Source organism: Propithecus coquereli, unplaced genomic scaffold (genome assembly GCF_000956105.1).
Source record: "Propithecus coquereli isolate 6110/MARCELLA unplaced genomic scaffold, Pcoq_1.0 Scaffold390, whole genome shotgun sequence".
In the NCBI taxonomy this organism is placed as follows: domain Eukaryota; kingdom Metazoa; phylum Chordata; class Mammalia; order Primates; family Indriidae; genus Propithecus; species Propithecus coquereli.
Window position 1 is genome coordinate 371,961 of NW_012149619.1, and position 13,013 is coordinate 384,973.

Here is a 13,013-nt window from a genome sequence, read left to right on the forward strand (position 1 = left end):
GCTCCGGATCTCGCAGACATTAGGAAGAAGGTACCAGAGCAAGGCTCTGTCTCAAAAAAAAAAAAAAAAAAAAAACAGAGCAAAGGCTTGAAGGTGCTGTGGATACATGTTCATGAGACCAGAGTGTACAGTGCAGGATGCAGAACTGGGAGGTGAAATGAGGCTGAAAGAGGATGGGGCCAGATCAAGAAGGCTGTGGGATGCAGGCCCATGAGTCTGGTCCTAGAAGGGGAGCTGGGGAGTGTGGGGGGATCCTCCTTAAGCCCCAGGCCCTGTTCTTGCACAGTGCACAAGACAGAGGAGTGTTCTAGGGCTCTCCCACCATGCTGTGGGGCTATAGTCCCCAACTGTGCCTGGCTCCTTTCAAAGCCCTCAGCAAGCACCTACTAGTCACCAGATACTGGAAGCTAGAACAGATCGCTCCAAAAGTTGAGAGTTTTAACAGGAATAAGGGGGAAAAAAGCAAAGGGTGACTTGATCTAGACGTGAGAAGGCTCCAGAAAGGAGGGATCCTTTGTACCAGGCCTTGAGGGGCTGACAAGTAATATGGCCACCTTACCTAGAGGCTGAACCCACTGGAGCTCTCAGGAGTTGGGAAGTAGGGCAGGGCATGGTCGGGTTTGCTGCTAGAACCACCACTCAGATAGTAGTCAGTAGGGGAACTGACATCTCACAAAGGGGAAATGTGGAGGTCAGGGGATGTGAACTACCTAGAAATTCCAATCAACAGACCCGGGGACTGCTCTTGGAAGAGAGGAGTCAAGAGGAGCACCTGGCCTGGCTGAACATAAGTATCTCTCAGATGGGAACCCAGGAGGAGGAGGCGCAGGCTGAGTTGGAGTGCCAGGAGCCACACGGGCAGGTGTCCAGATGGATCTATGGAGCCAGAGTTCAGAGGAGAGGCCAAAATGGTTTTTAACATTCTCAAAATGTTAACTACATGGGAGAGGGCAGGGACTGTGGAGGAAGCCTCCCCCACCCCATCCCCAACCCAAGACACAAGAGGGAGAAGCCAGATGCTATACATTCCTGGTGTTAGAAGAATTGGGGGGTCATGGTCCCACAGCTTTGAGGAAGGCCCTGGGACCAGCCATGTCATGAGGATGGAGGAGCAGGAAACATGATCCCTGAGGCCCACTGAAGCTGGGTCCTCATGCCCAAAAGTGTGAGCTCCTCCAGGCCTGCTTTACCTCCAGCACACACCTGTGCACCCACCCCCAAGGCTGTAAGACAAGGCCCTGTCCCTGACTTGCTAGGTGAGGTTAGGCAGCAAGGTGGCTCTCTGGCTCTTCACCCATACCCTCTTTTATCCTGCTAAGGAGCAAACCTGGCCCCTCCTCTCTGGGGCAGCTAGGGATCTAGAAAAGTCAGGCTGACACTTAGGACAGCTGTCAGCTGGTCCAGCAATGTTTTCTCCTAGCCTGGGGCCTGAGCTGGTGCTCTAAGCTCACCCTCACGTGTCACCTTTATCAGTGGCTTCTCTGCCTCCACCCACCCTGCAGCACTCCAGCACACCCATTTAAGAAACCACAGCCAGTCACTATGGTTCCAGGGCTGGGACTTTCACTTGACCCCTAGCCTGCCTGGCAGGCACTTTTTTCCCCAGGGCAGGAGACCTGTGTGTTTCCTGAGGGCTTCCTATAATTGGCTGGGCATGACTAGAATTATCTTGGGGACTGTTCCCTGCCTCTTCCATGGGGTTGTCCTCCAGGCCCCATCCAGCCGTGACATTGGCATCTGTGTCTAATGTCCCAGCCTCCCTTCCTCCCTTTGCCTATTCTAACCAAGGGGGCGGACAGGGCCCTAGGCGGACCCCAAAGGGTCTCCTCAAGCTTCAAGTGCCAAGTGGGGTACCCGGACTTTGCCTCAAGGGCTGGGGATCCAGGAAAAGTTCGGAGAGGGATCGAGCCAGTTGTTCCAGCATTCACTCTGGGCTGGACGGGAAAGGGGAAGGGGCTGCTGCGGCAGGCTCGGGCCAGCCCCACCCCCCAAATCTCCCTCCTCCGGGCGGCGGCGCCGGCAGGAGCGGAGGAAGCATTTCCTCATTCCAGAGGCTGCGACTCATGGACGTCGGGGCCGGAGCCCGCCCACTGCGGCCGCCCAGCTGGGGACACGGAGGCCCAGGAAAGGGGGCGCTTTGGCAGACGGGCCTTTCTCCTTCGTCCTCCCCGTCCCGGTCGGCTGAAAGGCGTCCACTCCGGCGACAGCACTGCGCGGGGTCTGGCCTCCGTCCAGGGTCTCCGGAGGCTCTCAGGTCCCCGCCATCCGTTACGTGCCTGGGGGAGAACGCGGCCCTGCTCCGACAGAGGGGGGACCCGAGCCCGGCCGCCCGAGTGCAGGACCCCGGGGTCGACGCTTGGTCAACCTGTTTGGGGTGTCAGTTTGCCACTCTGCGAAGTGGGGCAAGCCAAGCCAAGAACGAGAGGAGCCCGCGCGAGCGCACTCACCACCACGGCGGTGACCGGCTGGCCCGGGATGTAGGACATCTCGACCCCAATCTGGCAACCTAGTACCGCTCAGGGAAGCCGGCAACGAGAATCCCCGCGGCCGCGCCCTCTCTGGTTAACAAAGGCAGCAGGCGCTGCCCGTCCCCTCATGAATAGTTAACGAACCTCTAGCCAATCACTGGCCGGAGCGCTGTTCTGCTTTCGGAAGTCCCGCTGCGTGCGTAGAAAAGCGGGCCGAGAGCGGAGCGTGCCCGCGGCGCAGGCGCGGGGGGCGGGACGGGATCTGGCGCACGCGCAGGCTGGGCCCTCCCGGCAGCCTTCAGCGCAAGATGGCGCCGCGGGAACCTGCATCTGTCTGTCTGAGGGAACGCTAAGTGACAGTGTCTGCCGCCGTGTTCCAGGTAACCGGGCAAGCCTGCCGGGGAGTGCAGACGTGCTGCCGCCTCCCGGCAGGCCAGAGGCCCCTCCCGCCTTCCAGGCGTCTTTTGAAGGTCCGAGACCCAGGAGTGGTGCCAGGAAGCTTCAGGGGGAGGGGGCGGCGTGAACCCAACTCGCCAAGCTCCGGGCGCCACTTGTAACTTGGTTTTCTCCGCAGCTCCGTGAGAAACCTAGAGGCTGAGCCCCGGCGAGTGCGATGGCCGCGGTGGTGGCCAAGCGGGAAGGGCCGCCGTTCATCAGTGAGGCAGCCGTGCGGGGCAACGCCGCCGTCCTGGATTACTGCCGGACCTCAGTGTCAGCGCTGTCGGGGGCCACGGCCGGCATCCTCGGCCTCACCGGCCTCTACGGCTTCATCTTCTACCTGCTTGCCTCCATTCTGCTCTCCCTGCTCCTAATTCTCAAGGCGGGAAGGAGGTGGAACAAATATTTTAAATCACGAAGACCTCTCTTTACAGGAGGGCTCATCGGAGGCCTCTTCACCTACGTCCTGTTCTGGACATTCCTCTATGGCATGGTGCACGTCTACTGAAATGGGGGCAGGGGTGACTTTTTAAAAAAAAAAAAAAAGGTCGGGAGGACTGCTGCCAGATATTAACACCGAGTAGACTTACCTAGTTTTTAAATTGTTGAATATGCTGCCTGTTCTGTAACGTTATAAATAATTTATATCTGAAGACGGAGAGCCTGTATCTTCAGATTAAATGAAGCGTGAGATACTTTGTGGAGTTCTTTCCTACCTTAACGTAGTCTGCCGTTCGTGCAAAATCGCCAAGATTTGACTCCTGGAGAGCAGGGACTGGGCCGTAATCTTGTTATATCTTTTCATTTACACACAGGCCATCCAGAGAGGGACTAGGAGAGAACTGTTAACATTGTTAACATTCTAAGAACTAATAGTAGTTAATATTTATTATTAAGAGCTTCCTATCTGCCAGGCATTGTGCCTTGTACTTTTTATACCCAGTATCTCATTTAATTCTAGCAATAACTTTATGGGGTAAATGTTTTTAACTCCATATTGACGAGGAAGCTGATGTCTCAGAGAGGTTAAATACCTTTGCCAGAGGAGGCACAGCTAGGAAGAGACACAGCCGGGACTGAAATGCAGGTCTCTTCATTGGTTCTTGCTGTATTGGCTGTGTGCAGCATTCCCACCCACTAACCACTACTTCCAGGTATGAATGGTGTCATTTCAGCTCCATTTCACCTCATCAAAGCTAGCAGTCCTTTCCATTAAAAAAAAATTAATTCAAGCTATTTTTTTAGACTATGTTTAGAGATGTTTAAACAGATTAGCCAATTAAGCTAAATTTTGGGCTGGTTTAGGGTGTAAGCACTTGTCTATATGCCAATCGATCCTTTCTTGTTGGGAGTGTTACGTTGGAATAACACACATATGTTTAATTGAGAAATACTGCATTAGAGTTGTAGTAATGAACATACTGCTCATGCAATTTGTAGTCTAACTGGGGAGACCAGCATTACCTAATTTCACAAATGTTTAAATTATGGTAGATGCTATGAAGAGAGTACATAGCAGCCGCAAACATATGTACTAGCCTGGGTTGGAGGGGGTCAAGGAAGGCTTCTATGAGGAAATAACATTATATCTGAGACTGGAAAGTTGAATGAATAACACAGCCAAGTAAGGTGTAGGGAAGGGGTTACTTGCAGGAAAAAGTCTGCTTGAAGGCAGATGGGCAGGAAGGAGTGTGTGGCCTGTATCTGGAGAGTGAGAGAAGAGGCCACAAAATAGGCATGGACAGACACAGTGGGGAGTTTGGCCTTGATCCTAAGAGCAACTAGGGGAAGCCTTTGGAAGTTTCTAGTCAGAAGTGATGTGATCAGATTTGGATTTTTAAAAAAGAATCAAATGCTAAGGGGATCTGAGAGCTTGAATCCAAGTCCCCTTTTCTTTACAGACCTTAGGTAGCCTATGGCCGGTAGTGGAGATGGATGTGGGACCTAGACCTCCTGAATTCCATTTCGGGTTCAGGACCACATGCATGCACACAAAGCCAAGCAGCAGCTGAAGCCACAGCTTTGCCTCCATCTCCCAGTGAGCCCTCTCTGCCCACCACCAAAGATCCTCACATTCATGGTTTGCACACCCCAGTCCTCTCTCGGGCTTCCCTGAGTGGGAAGGGAGGGTTCATGCCTCATGCAGAAAGTGGCAGTTGGAGGGGATCCTACTGCTGGAAGAGGAGGGAAAAGGAAGAGGGATAAGTGAGCTGATTTACTTAACCATTTCCCTATTGTTGAGCAGTAAGTTTGTTTGAGATGTTCATTATTATAAAAAAAATACTGTAACAAATGTCTTCATGTTTATGTCATTTTGAGAGAATTTAATAAGCTCCTAGGGCAGAGGATAAAAACTTGATTCCAAATGCTTTCCAAGCTTTATCAGATTATACTTGTTGAATGAAAAGTACCGGTTTTATCAGTGCCTTCCTAGTCTTTAATTTTATTTTAATGTTTGCTCATTTAAAGAGTTTCCATGCTTTCACTGGAATTTCTTTGCAAGATAACAAGGAACATAATATATTGCTTGCTAATTGTTTCTTGTGTCTGCCTCTTTTGGTCTCGCCTTCTCTTTACATTTTCCCCTAAAACACAGGGCAACCATGAAGACCTGAAGGGAAAAAAATCAGGACACATACGAAATTGACACCTTTTATTGTTTTATGACGAAACAAAAGTGTCAGAGAACACATACATTGGGCAGGTCCCAGGAAGTGCCATCTTCACCTCTTTAATTGTGTGTACTGGCCTAAGGGGACACAGCTGGCAGAAAGGTGCTGGGTTCTTGGATCCATAGGAAAGTATGCTCTGAGGAAAGACATCATTGGAGGGAGGAGGTGGACTGAAACCGAGTGGAGTCCTTTTCCAGACACATAGGATGCCATTCCAAGTGGGGTGATTTAGGAACTCTATGAGGCACTGTAGTCCTCAGCTGAGATGCTCAAGGACATCTGGAGGAAGTAAATTCCCCCTTTTCGACTGGTTCCCCAGTGGGGCAACCAGCCACTGAGAAAGGAAGAACTGATGGGGGACAGGGCAAAAAGACAGCTGTGACTGGTCAATCCTGATGACGCCAGCATCAGGAGTCAGGGGTACTTGCTCTTTCATGGCTGGTCCTTGTGATGTCACATTAATAGCACCCAATGTACAAATTTCCCGTTGGCCAGCATCGTGGTACTCCCAAAGGCATGAGATAGCTCAGTACTAGGTGGATGCGTTTAGGCTAGGGCCTGAACATAGCGTAGGCAATTCATGTAATCCTGACTATCAGGACAGAAAGGAGTTCCTGAGAGGCTGGCACTCACCTTTGCAGTGAGCAACCAGTGCCCAGAGCGAAAAGGGCTTTCCCAGTTTGAAAGGAGCTCAAGGTCCTCCTTCACTTCTCCCTATTTAAAAGCCACTTTCCATAAGATTGATCAGCCTCCCACTCTTGCACCGAGATAATGTAGAAGAAAGGTGGGGAGCAGGGGCTGGCAGAAAGCAAGGAAACTTCAGCAGAGTGTGCCACAGTGTCCAGAAGCTGTAATGGATCACTGGTTTTTCTGGGCGTGGGACCCCTGACGTGCAGTAGGGAGGCCACGTGGAAGGTTTTGCTGGCCTTGAAGAAACAATTAGGTTGAATAAGTCCTCTAAGGAAGTAAAGTTTAATGGGGCAACCCTTACAATTAAAGTCGACTTGATTTTAAAAAACGCCTCACAAAACCCGCTCTGGTCTGCTGACTTCATCCACTTCCTCGGCTGCGTCTTCCCATGTCAAAGCGTCTCCACACGTGTGGTTTCTTCACCTGGAATGCTTCTCCCTGTCACCTAGTTAGGCTACCATAACCTTTCCAATTTCGACACATACATCACTTCCTTGGGGAAACTTCTGGCTACTTCTGGTTGAACTCTCAAACACCCTATCCAGTGATGACTGGTGTGATCACTTGATTAAGATTCAATTCCCCCCAGACTGGAAGCACACAAGGGCAGGGACGGTCGTGTCGCTCGTCACTGTATCACTAGCGTTTAGCCCAACACCTGACACATCATAGGTACTCAATAAATATTTACTGACTGAATCAATAACTGTAGGAAGACATTTCCATTCCAATATAAAACAAATAGTACAACTGTCCCCAGATTATATGGCTGCTGCCAAGCCATTTCAAAATCAGGTTAAAAGAATCAGACCAATCCCTAAGCAGCCATGACCCCTGCCTTTTTTGCTTCCTCCAAAACATAAACGTAACATGCTAGATTATAAATCCAAGGGTTTGATTTAGTGAGGAAATGAAACACTTCAGTGGATAACCCGGATTTTTCACTTTCTATTCAGAGAGCAGGTTGGACTTGTTGATGGGCTCCCAGACAGCCCGAGGTGAGGGAGCCGCTTGCTCCAGAAGGCCTCCTGTCCTGGCGTCCGTGCCCCTCTGCCCCAGCCGCAGCCTCAGCAGAGACCTGCCAGCCCCTTCTGGCAACCTTCTCCAAAGGCCTCAGTGGAAGGATGCTCACTGCCCCCTTCTGTGTGCAGAGAAGCCCTTCCAAAGAGGACGCTCCCAGGGTGTATCCAGGGAGCTGGGGCTGGTTGAGTCGGAGCAGCCCTTGAGGACTGTCTGCTGGGCCGTTCATCACAACAGTGAATGACGAGCTCTAGGTTTCTCACCTTGGGTCTACATGGGGGTGACCGAGATACAGTGGGATAAGGAGAAGAGTGCTAGCGGGCTCCCCACTCCCAATACTGAAGTCTATTTCACATCCGTTTCTGACAGAGGAGACTCTGTCTTACGTGTAGGCATCAGAAAAAGTTCATTTCCTGAGCGAGTGTGCGAGTAACCCAGTGGATTCCCGGCAAAATAAGGGAGCCTCTTGGAATCGCACCGGTTGCCTCCAGAGAGCAGGGCTGAGAGGGTCGCTTTTCACTGTCTATTCTTTTGCACCTTTTAAATCATGTAAGTATTACCTAGTCAAAATGTTTTAATTTAAGTGAATGGAGCATAATGTTGCTTTCAGGGTGGGGGAGGACTCCTCTTGACCTCCAGGTAGCATGTGTGTAAGTCTGACCTAGAAATTGGCTCCACCCACCAAAGCCGGCCTTTTTTCCCCTCAGAACCAGGGCTTCTCGAACGTTACTGTGCACGCAAATCACCTCAGAATCTTGTGGAAATGCAGGTTCTGATTTAGTAGGACAAGGAAGGGGCCAAGACTCTGCATTTCTGACAGACTCCCGGGTGACACATGCGATGCTGCTGGCCCGTGGACCCCACTTTGAATAGCAAGGCTCTGTGGCAGCCGAGGGAGGGAGCAACTGTGAGTTCTGCAGGGGGGTGGGCACGGGTCGGGGGAGTGAGGGCCCCCAACAACTGTTTGCGTCTGCTGCGTGAGCACCATCTCTAGTACTTCAGACCAAGCCTCTGAGGGGAGAGGCTGGGAGCCCAGAGGGGACATCTAGCCACACAACAGCAAGAGACAAACCACACCGGCAAATGCATCGCCCACATGGGCAAGTGGATATTCCCAGAGCTTCCCAGGATAGGGGCAGTCAGAATGGAGACTGAGCAGCAGCCACCCTGCCTCTCCTTCTCCCTCTTACCTAGAAGCCCTTGGAGTTGGTCTCTCCCTTAAGAGCCAGCTGCCTTTCCTGGTTGCCTCCTTGGCCTCTTTTAAATTTTATCCCTGGGGCCAGGGCCAAATGTCCCCTTGGATGTGGTCCAAGGGCTTTCTCTGAGCAGCTGTCATTTACCACAGGGATCCGTGAAACGCAGCTAGAGGTAGGCCAGGTGCAGGCCTGGCTGCGATGTCTCGGCTGGCCTTGGAGGAGTTACACACGTGCCCCCTTCCCCGAGGGCAGGTCAGCATCTCACTTCAGCGTCTCTTGGCTAGCGCGCAGCACGCAGCATGCATCGGTAAATGTTTACTGCCTGTATGAATGAATGGATGTCCAGCCAGGTTCTCAGAGACAATCAAAACACTCTCGTTCCACTCAGGCCTTGGCCTGCCCCCCTTCCCTGGATGCCTGCTCCAGGACCTCCTCTTCTAGATCTGAGCCACTCTGGCCATTGGGCGGCTCCCCTCACGTGACAAAAAGCTTGTAGCAAGATCCCAAAGTGCAGGTGAGATGGCTGTGCCTGGAAGCCCCTGTCTCACGCAGGCACAAAGACACCTCTTCCCAGTTCAGAGCTGTGGGTGGTTCAGGCCCCGACGTCGTCACCAAATCAGTTCTCAGCCAACAGCTCTGGCTACGTCTCCACTGTCTGCAGGGTCTGCAGCTGCTCCACATTCACCGGGTGGCCAGACCTGTGGGGAGGGGGAGGGGTGCACACAGAGGGCAGAAAGGACTGTCGGAAGCCATTCAGAGAGAGGCGCCATCTGTCAGGGCTCCTGCTGCAGCCCGAACACATGGAGATGCTCGGGCAGAGGCCTCCGGAGCCACCCAGCAATGAGCACATGGCAGCCGGTGCCTAGGCCCGTGGGTGCAGAACCTCCCACAGCAGCAGGCAAGGCTAAGCCAAGACAAGCAAGGCGGCGGTGCTTCCCGCCTGCAGGGCATGGAGTTCAGGTGAGTGCTCAGGAAGGGACAGTAGTTCAGGAAGCACCAGAGGGCTTCTGGGCTCTGGGCCTGCCCCATCCGGATCCCCTAGCCTCTCTCTCTCCTCAGTCCTTTCCTGCCCAGGCCCAGCTCCCAGCCGGTCCCTGAGTCAGCAAGGAATGAAAGCCCGGCTGGAGGAAAGGCCGCCCCAGGCCGGTGAACATGCCGGGACATGGTTTACAAGAGGAGAGTCACAGAACCCTAGCCTGACCGAGCAGGCGGGGGCCCTGCGTCCAGCCCCCACTGGGAAGGGGGAAAAAAGGGACAGCAAGGTCTAGAAAGGGCCAGGCACCTGCTCAAAGGCACACACCGAGGCAGAAGCAGAGCAGGCCTGAAGCAGGCCTCCCGACTCAGCCAGGGCTACGTCTGCAGAAAAGGCCAGGCTGCCCAGGGCGTCTGGGCCACGCCCCAGGGAAGGGCAGCCTGAGGGCCACCTGGCAGCACAGCCACCACCCTCCTGAGGCTGGGGCACATAGAAGAGGGACTTAGGGGACTGACCTGATGGGAGGTGGGGGAAGGGGACTTGATAAGGCAGAACTCATTGGAGAAAAACTGGATTCTAGAGACACACAGCCTGGATTCAATCCTGGTTCTGCCATTTATGAGCTGTGTGACTTGAGCAAGTTCCTTACCCTTGCTGTGCCTCATATTTCTCATTAGAAAAATAGGTCCTATCAGCGCCCACCTCATCAAGTCGCTTAAATGAGCTCAGAGGCATGCCGGCAGAGACTAAGTGCCATAGCAATGAGAGAAGCAGTGTACCTGGACGTGGGGACGGCACAGCAAGTGCACTCGGTGTAGATGGCTATCCCGGGGCGTGGGAGCTGACGGGGATGATGGGGGACAAAGCGCCACCAGATCCCCTCCCCAAAGAGGCTAGCTTAGACACGCCCTTGTGGGCCTGGACGTCCCGTCTGTGGCCAGGTCACCCCGGGGCAGAGCGGCCCACTGGGACTGCGGGACATGAGGTGCCAGAGCAGGGACCCCTCTCTGCAGCAGCCCCTACCTGCTGGGCTCCAGGCTCTGCGGGCACACACAGCCATTCCCCTTCCGGACGCTGCTTCCGTGCTGTGCCCTGGGCTGCTCCAGCTGCTCCTGAAGCCCTGGCCCGGAGGCAGGCTGCTCTGACAGCCCCGTGCCAGGCTCCTCCTCCTCCTCGGCCTCCAGGACATTGTCTGGAGGATATGATCTGTTAACAGGATATAATCTGTTAACCTGGGACGGCCCTGCAGGGCGCCGCCCTGGTTCCTCCAGCAGCTCAGTCTGGGCCAGGGCTGTGGCCAGTGTCAAGCCTGGGGGCGTCCCTGTAACCCAGGGCTGGGATCCAGGCTTGGCTGGGTTCATTAAGGCGAATGACACAGGCAGGCCCTGACCCGCTGCCCCAGGCCGGGGTGGGCTAAAGGAGTGCCGAATTCCCCAGCCTTTTATTATTATTATTATTGTTTCCCCACTTCAATAAGCTGGTCTACCAGTGCCCCACTCTGACCCCATTCCTCCAGAAAGCCAGAGCCCCATCCTTCCTGCCCACCTACAGACATCCGGGCTCCCCACTCATACTGTGCTCTGCTGCTCTGAACACACACGCACACCCAAGAGACCCTGGAAAGAGGCCCCTGTAGTGGAAAAAGATCCGTTTTTCCTCCCTTTACTACCCAGCTCCCCTCAACCCCAGCCCACCAGGATCCCCGCGTCCGAGGACCCTGAAGCAGACTACAGGAGACACCACATGTCAGCCAACTCTCTTTTCTTCCAGACAGAGACACCAAGGCCCGAGAAGGCCTGGGGCTTGTCCACAACCACACGGGGCGAGGGTGGCAGAGCCTGTGCATGGGTCTCCTGCCCCGCAGCCCCAGTGGCCTCTCCTTCCACCGGCTGCTCTGAGGCTCAGTCCAGTTCTGTAGAGCGTGTCCTAGGACATTCCACCTCCCCGCCCTTCAGCCCCTGCCACACACTCCAAATGCCAATATCAAATTGGGGTAAAGGTTCTCAGCCGGGGGTCCCCTTGGCCACTGGGGAGGAAGCAGGACTGACCTCACTTCCTCGTACTTCTTGTCACGGTAAAACTCGCTCTTTTTGATTAAGTAGATGAGTACCAGGTCGCAGAAGAAAGCACCCTGCAAAAGAGTTGGGGTCCCTGACTCAGAATCCTAGACTTCGGGGGAGCACCAGCCACCCTCCGCACTTCACACCGTTTGATCCTGCAAAAGCCTGTGAGGGGGCGTCACCATCCCCATCTAATAGGTGAGAGAACTAGGCTCAGAAAGGGGCACCTTGTCCGAGCCCAGAAAACTGGGCCCTGGTACAGCCACAGCTAGCCTGGAGCACCACCGAGCCCGTAGGCCAAGCGCCCTCCCCAGCCCATCCAGTTGTCCCTGAGCACCCACCATGAGCCTAGGGCTATGCTGGGGTGCAGGGAGGACACGGACAAGAGAGACCCCTGGGGACCCTCCCTCTGGCACAGGGGACAAGAATGTAAATTATGACCCAGTGATGTGTCCTATGATGGGGAGGGGAGCAGGAGCAGAGAGAAGACAGGATTTTACTCAGCCCGTGGAGGGACACCTGGGCTGAGTCTTGAGGGCTGAATAGGAGTTTATACAAGGCACAGAAAGCCTGGGGGAGGAACAAGCTTGTCATGCGTGGGAAATGCACAGGACTTGTCGGGGAAGAGCGAGAGAGCCTTCTGGAGAGGTGGCTGGAGACCAGTCTGGAAAGCGCCTTAGAAAGTTTCCAAAGCATTTGTCCTCCAGGTAAGAGGCAGGAACTACGGGGAGAACTGCAGCATTGCAGAAAGATCCCCCTGGTGGCCAGTGTGGGATGGATCGGAGAGGTTCTGAACCGAACCAGCAAGGACACTACGGCAGCAGTCAAGGGAATGCAGTGAGGTCTGAGCCACCCCAGCTGGGATCCGCTAGCACCGGAATGCTTGCCCCTCGGACCAGAGCAGGTGGTACAAATGCCCATCTCCTCCGCCCGAGGGTGATGCCACCCACAGCCCGGGGTGGAATGGGGTGGGAGGAACCCTGAATGACTGAGGAGGAGGGTGGGGGTGGGGAGGAGGTGATGGGTGGGCCATCCTGGTCCTCTGCCCTAGACGCTGGCATCCCCAGATGCCAAAATGTTATTTGTCAATTTCCTGTTCCACAGAGAACAGCCCCCACCCCAGCCTCTACCACCCTCTTCCCCGCACCATTACCTTCCTCCAACAGGCCTGTGCTTCAGATGGTCTGTGTTCTGATTTTACGCACGTCACAAGCAAATGATGCCTGAAGACCGGCCCCTCTCTAAGAAGTTACGTGTGCAAACACCCAGGGTCCCTGACAATGACTGTCTGCAGTTAGGAAGAAGCCATTTGAGGCTCACTTTTACCAACCACCTCTCAGGAGCATGGCCTCCGAGTCCTGTGACAGGACATAGTTTTCCTGGCCTCATAAAAAGCCAATCCTAGGGCCTGACAGAATCCTCCAGTGGGGTTGTTTGAGTTGCACAGAGGCATGAGGGAAGAAGCTACCGGAAACCTTGGAAAGGGACTTACTGGG

General features: G+C 54.2%; 3 protein-coding genes across 4 annotated transcripts in view; 1 reads left to right on the forward strand and 2 right to left on the reverse strand.

The window, feature by feature from the left end:
- TAX1BP3 (Tax1 (human T-cell leukemia virus type I) binding protein 3) overlaps positions 1-2,637 on the reverse strand; it is a 5,248-nt gene extending 2,611 nt beyond the window's left edge. For both annotated transcript variants that reach the window (XM_012652616.1, XM_012652615.1), the window contains exon 1: positions 2,448-2,637. In XM_012652616.1, the coding sequence (XP_012508070.1) occupies positions 2,448-2,486 (39 nt within the window). In that variant the 5' untranslated portion in view covers positions 2,487-2,637. The remainder of the gene's footprint in view (positions 1-2,447) is intronic.
- A 134-nt stretch (positions 2,638-2,771) lies between these two features.
- On the forward strand, positions 2,772-3,604 carry EMC6 (ER membrane protein complex subunit 6). Its single transcript, XM_012652617.1, has 2 exons — positions 2,772-2,848; positions 3,043-3,604. The coding sequence occupies exon 2, from the start codon at positions 3,082-3,084 to the stop codon at positions 3,412-3,414; it is 333 nt and encodes a 110-aa protein (XP_012508071.1). The 5' UTR covers positions 2,772-2,848; positions 3,043-3,081; the 3' UTR covers positions 3,415-3,604.
- A 5,520-nt stretch (positions 3,605-9,124) lies between these two features.
- P2RX5 (purinergic receptor P2X, ligand gated ion channel, 5) overlaps positions 9,125-13,013 on the reverse strand; it is a 13,426-nt gene continuing 9,537 nt past the window's right edge. The window contains exons 10-12 of the mRNA XM_012652559.1: positions 11,506-11,588; positions 10,481-10,663; positions 9,125-9,182 (exon numbers count right to left, since the gene is read on the reverse strand). Coding sequence (XP_012508013.1) covers positions 9,125-9,182; positions 10,481-10,663; positions 11,506-11,588 — 324 coding nt within the window. The remainder of the gene's footprint in view (positions 9,183-10,480; positions 10,664-11,505; positions 11,589-13,013) is intronic.

Coding starts and splice junctions, on each gene's coding strand:
- EMC6 (XM_012652617.1), top strand. CDS start 3,082: ATGGCCGCGGTGGTGGCCAAGCGGGAAGGGCCGCCGTTCATCAGTGAG.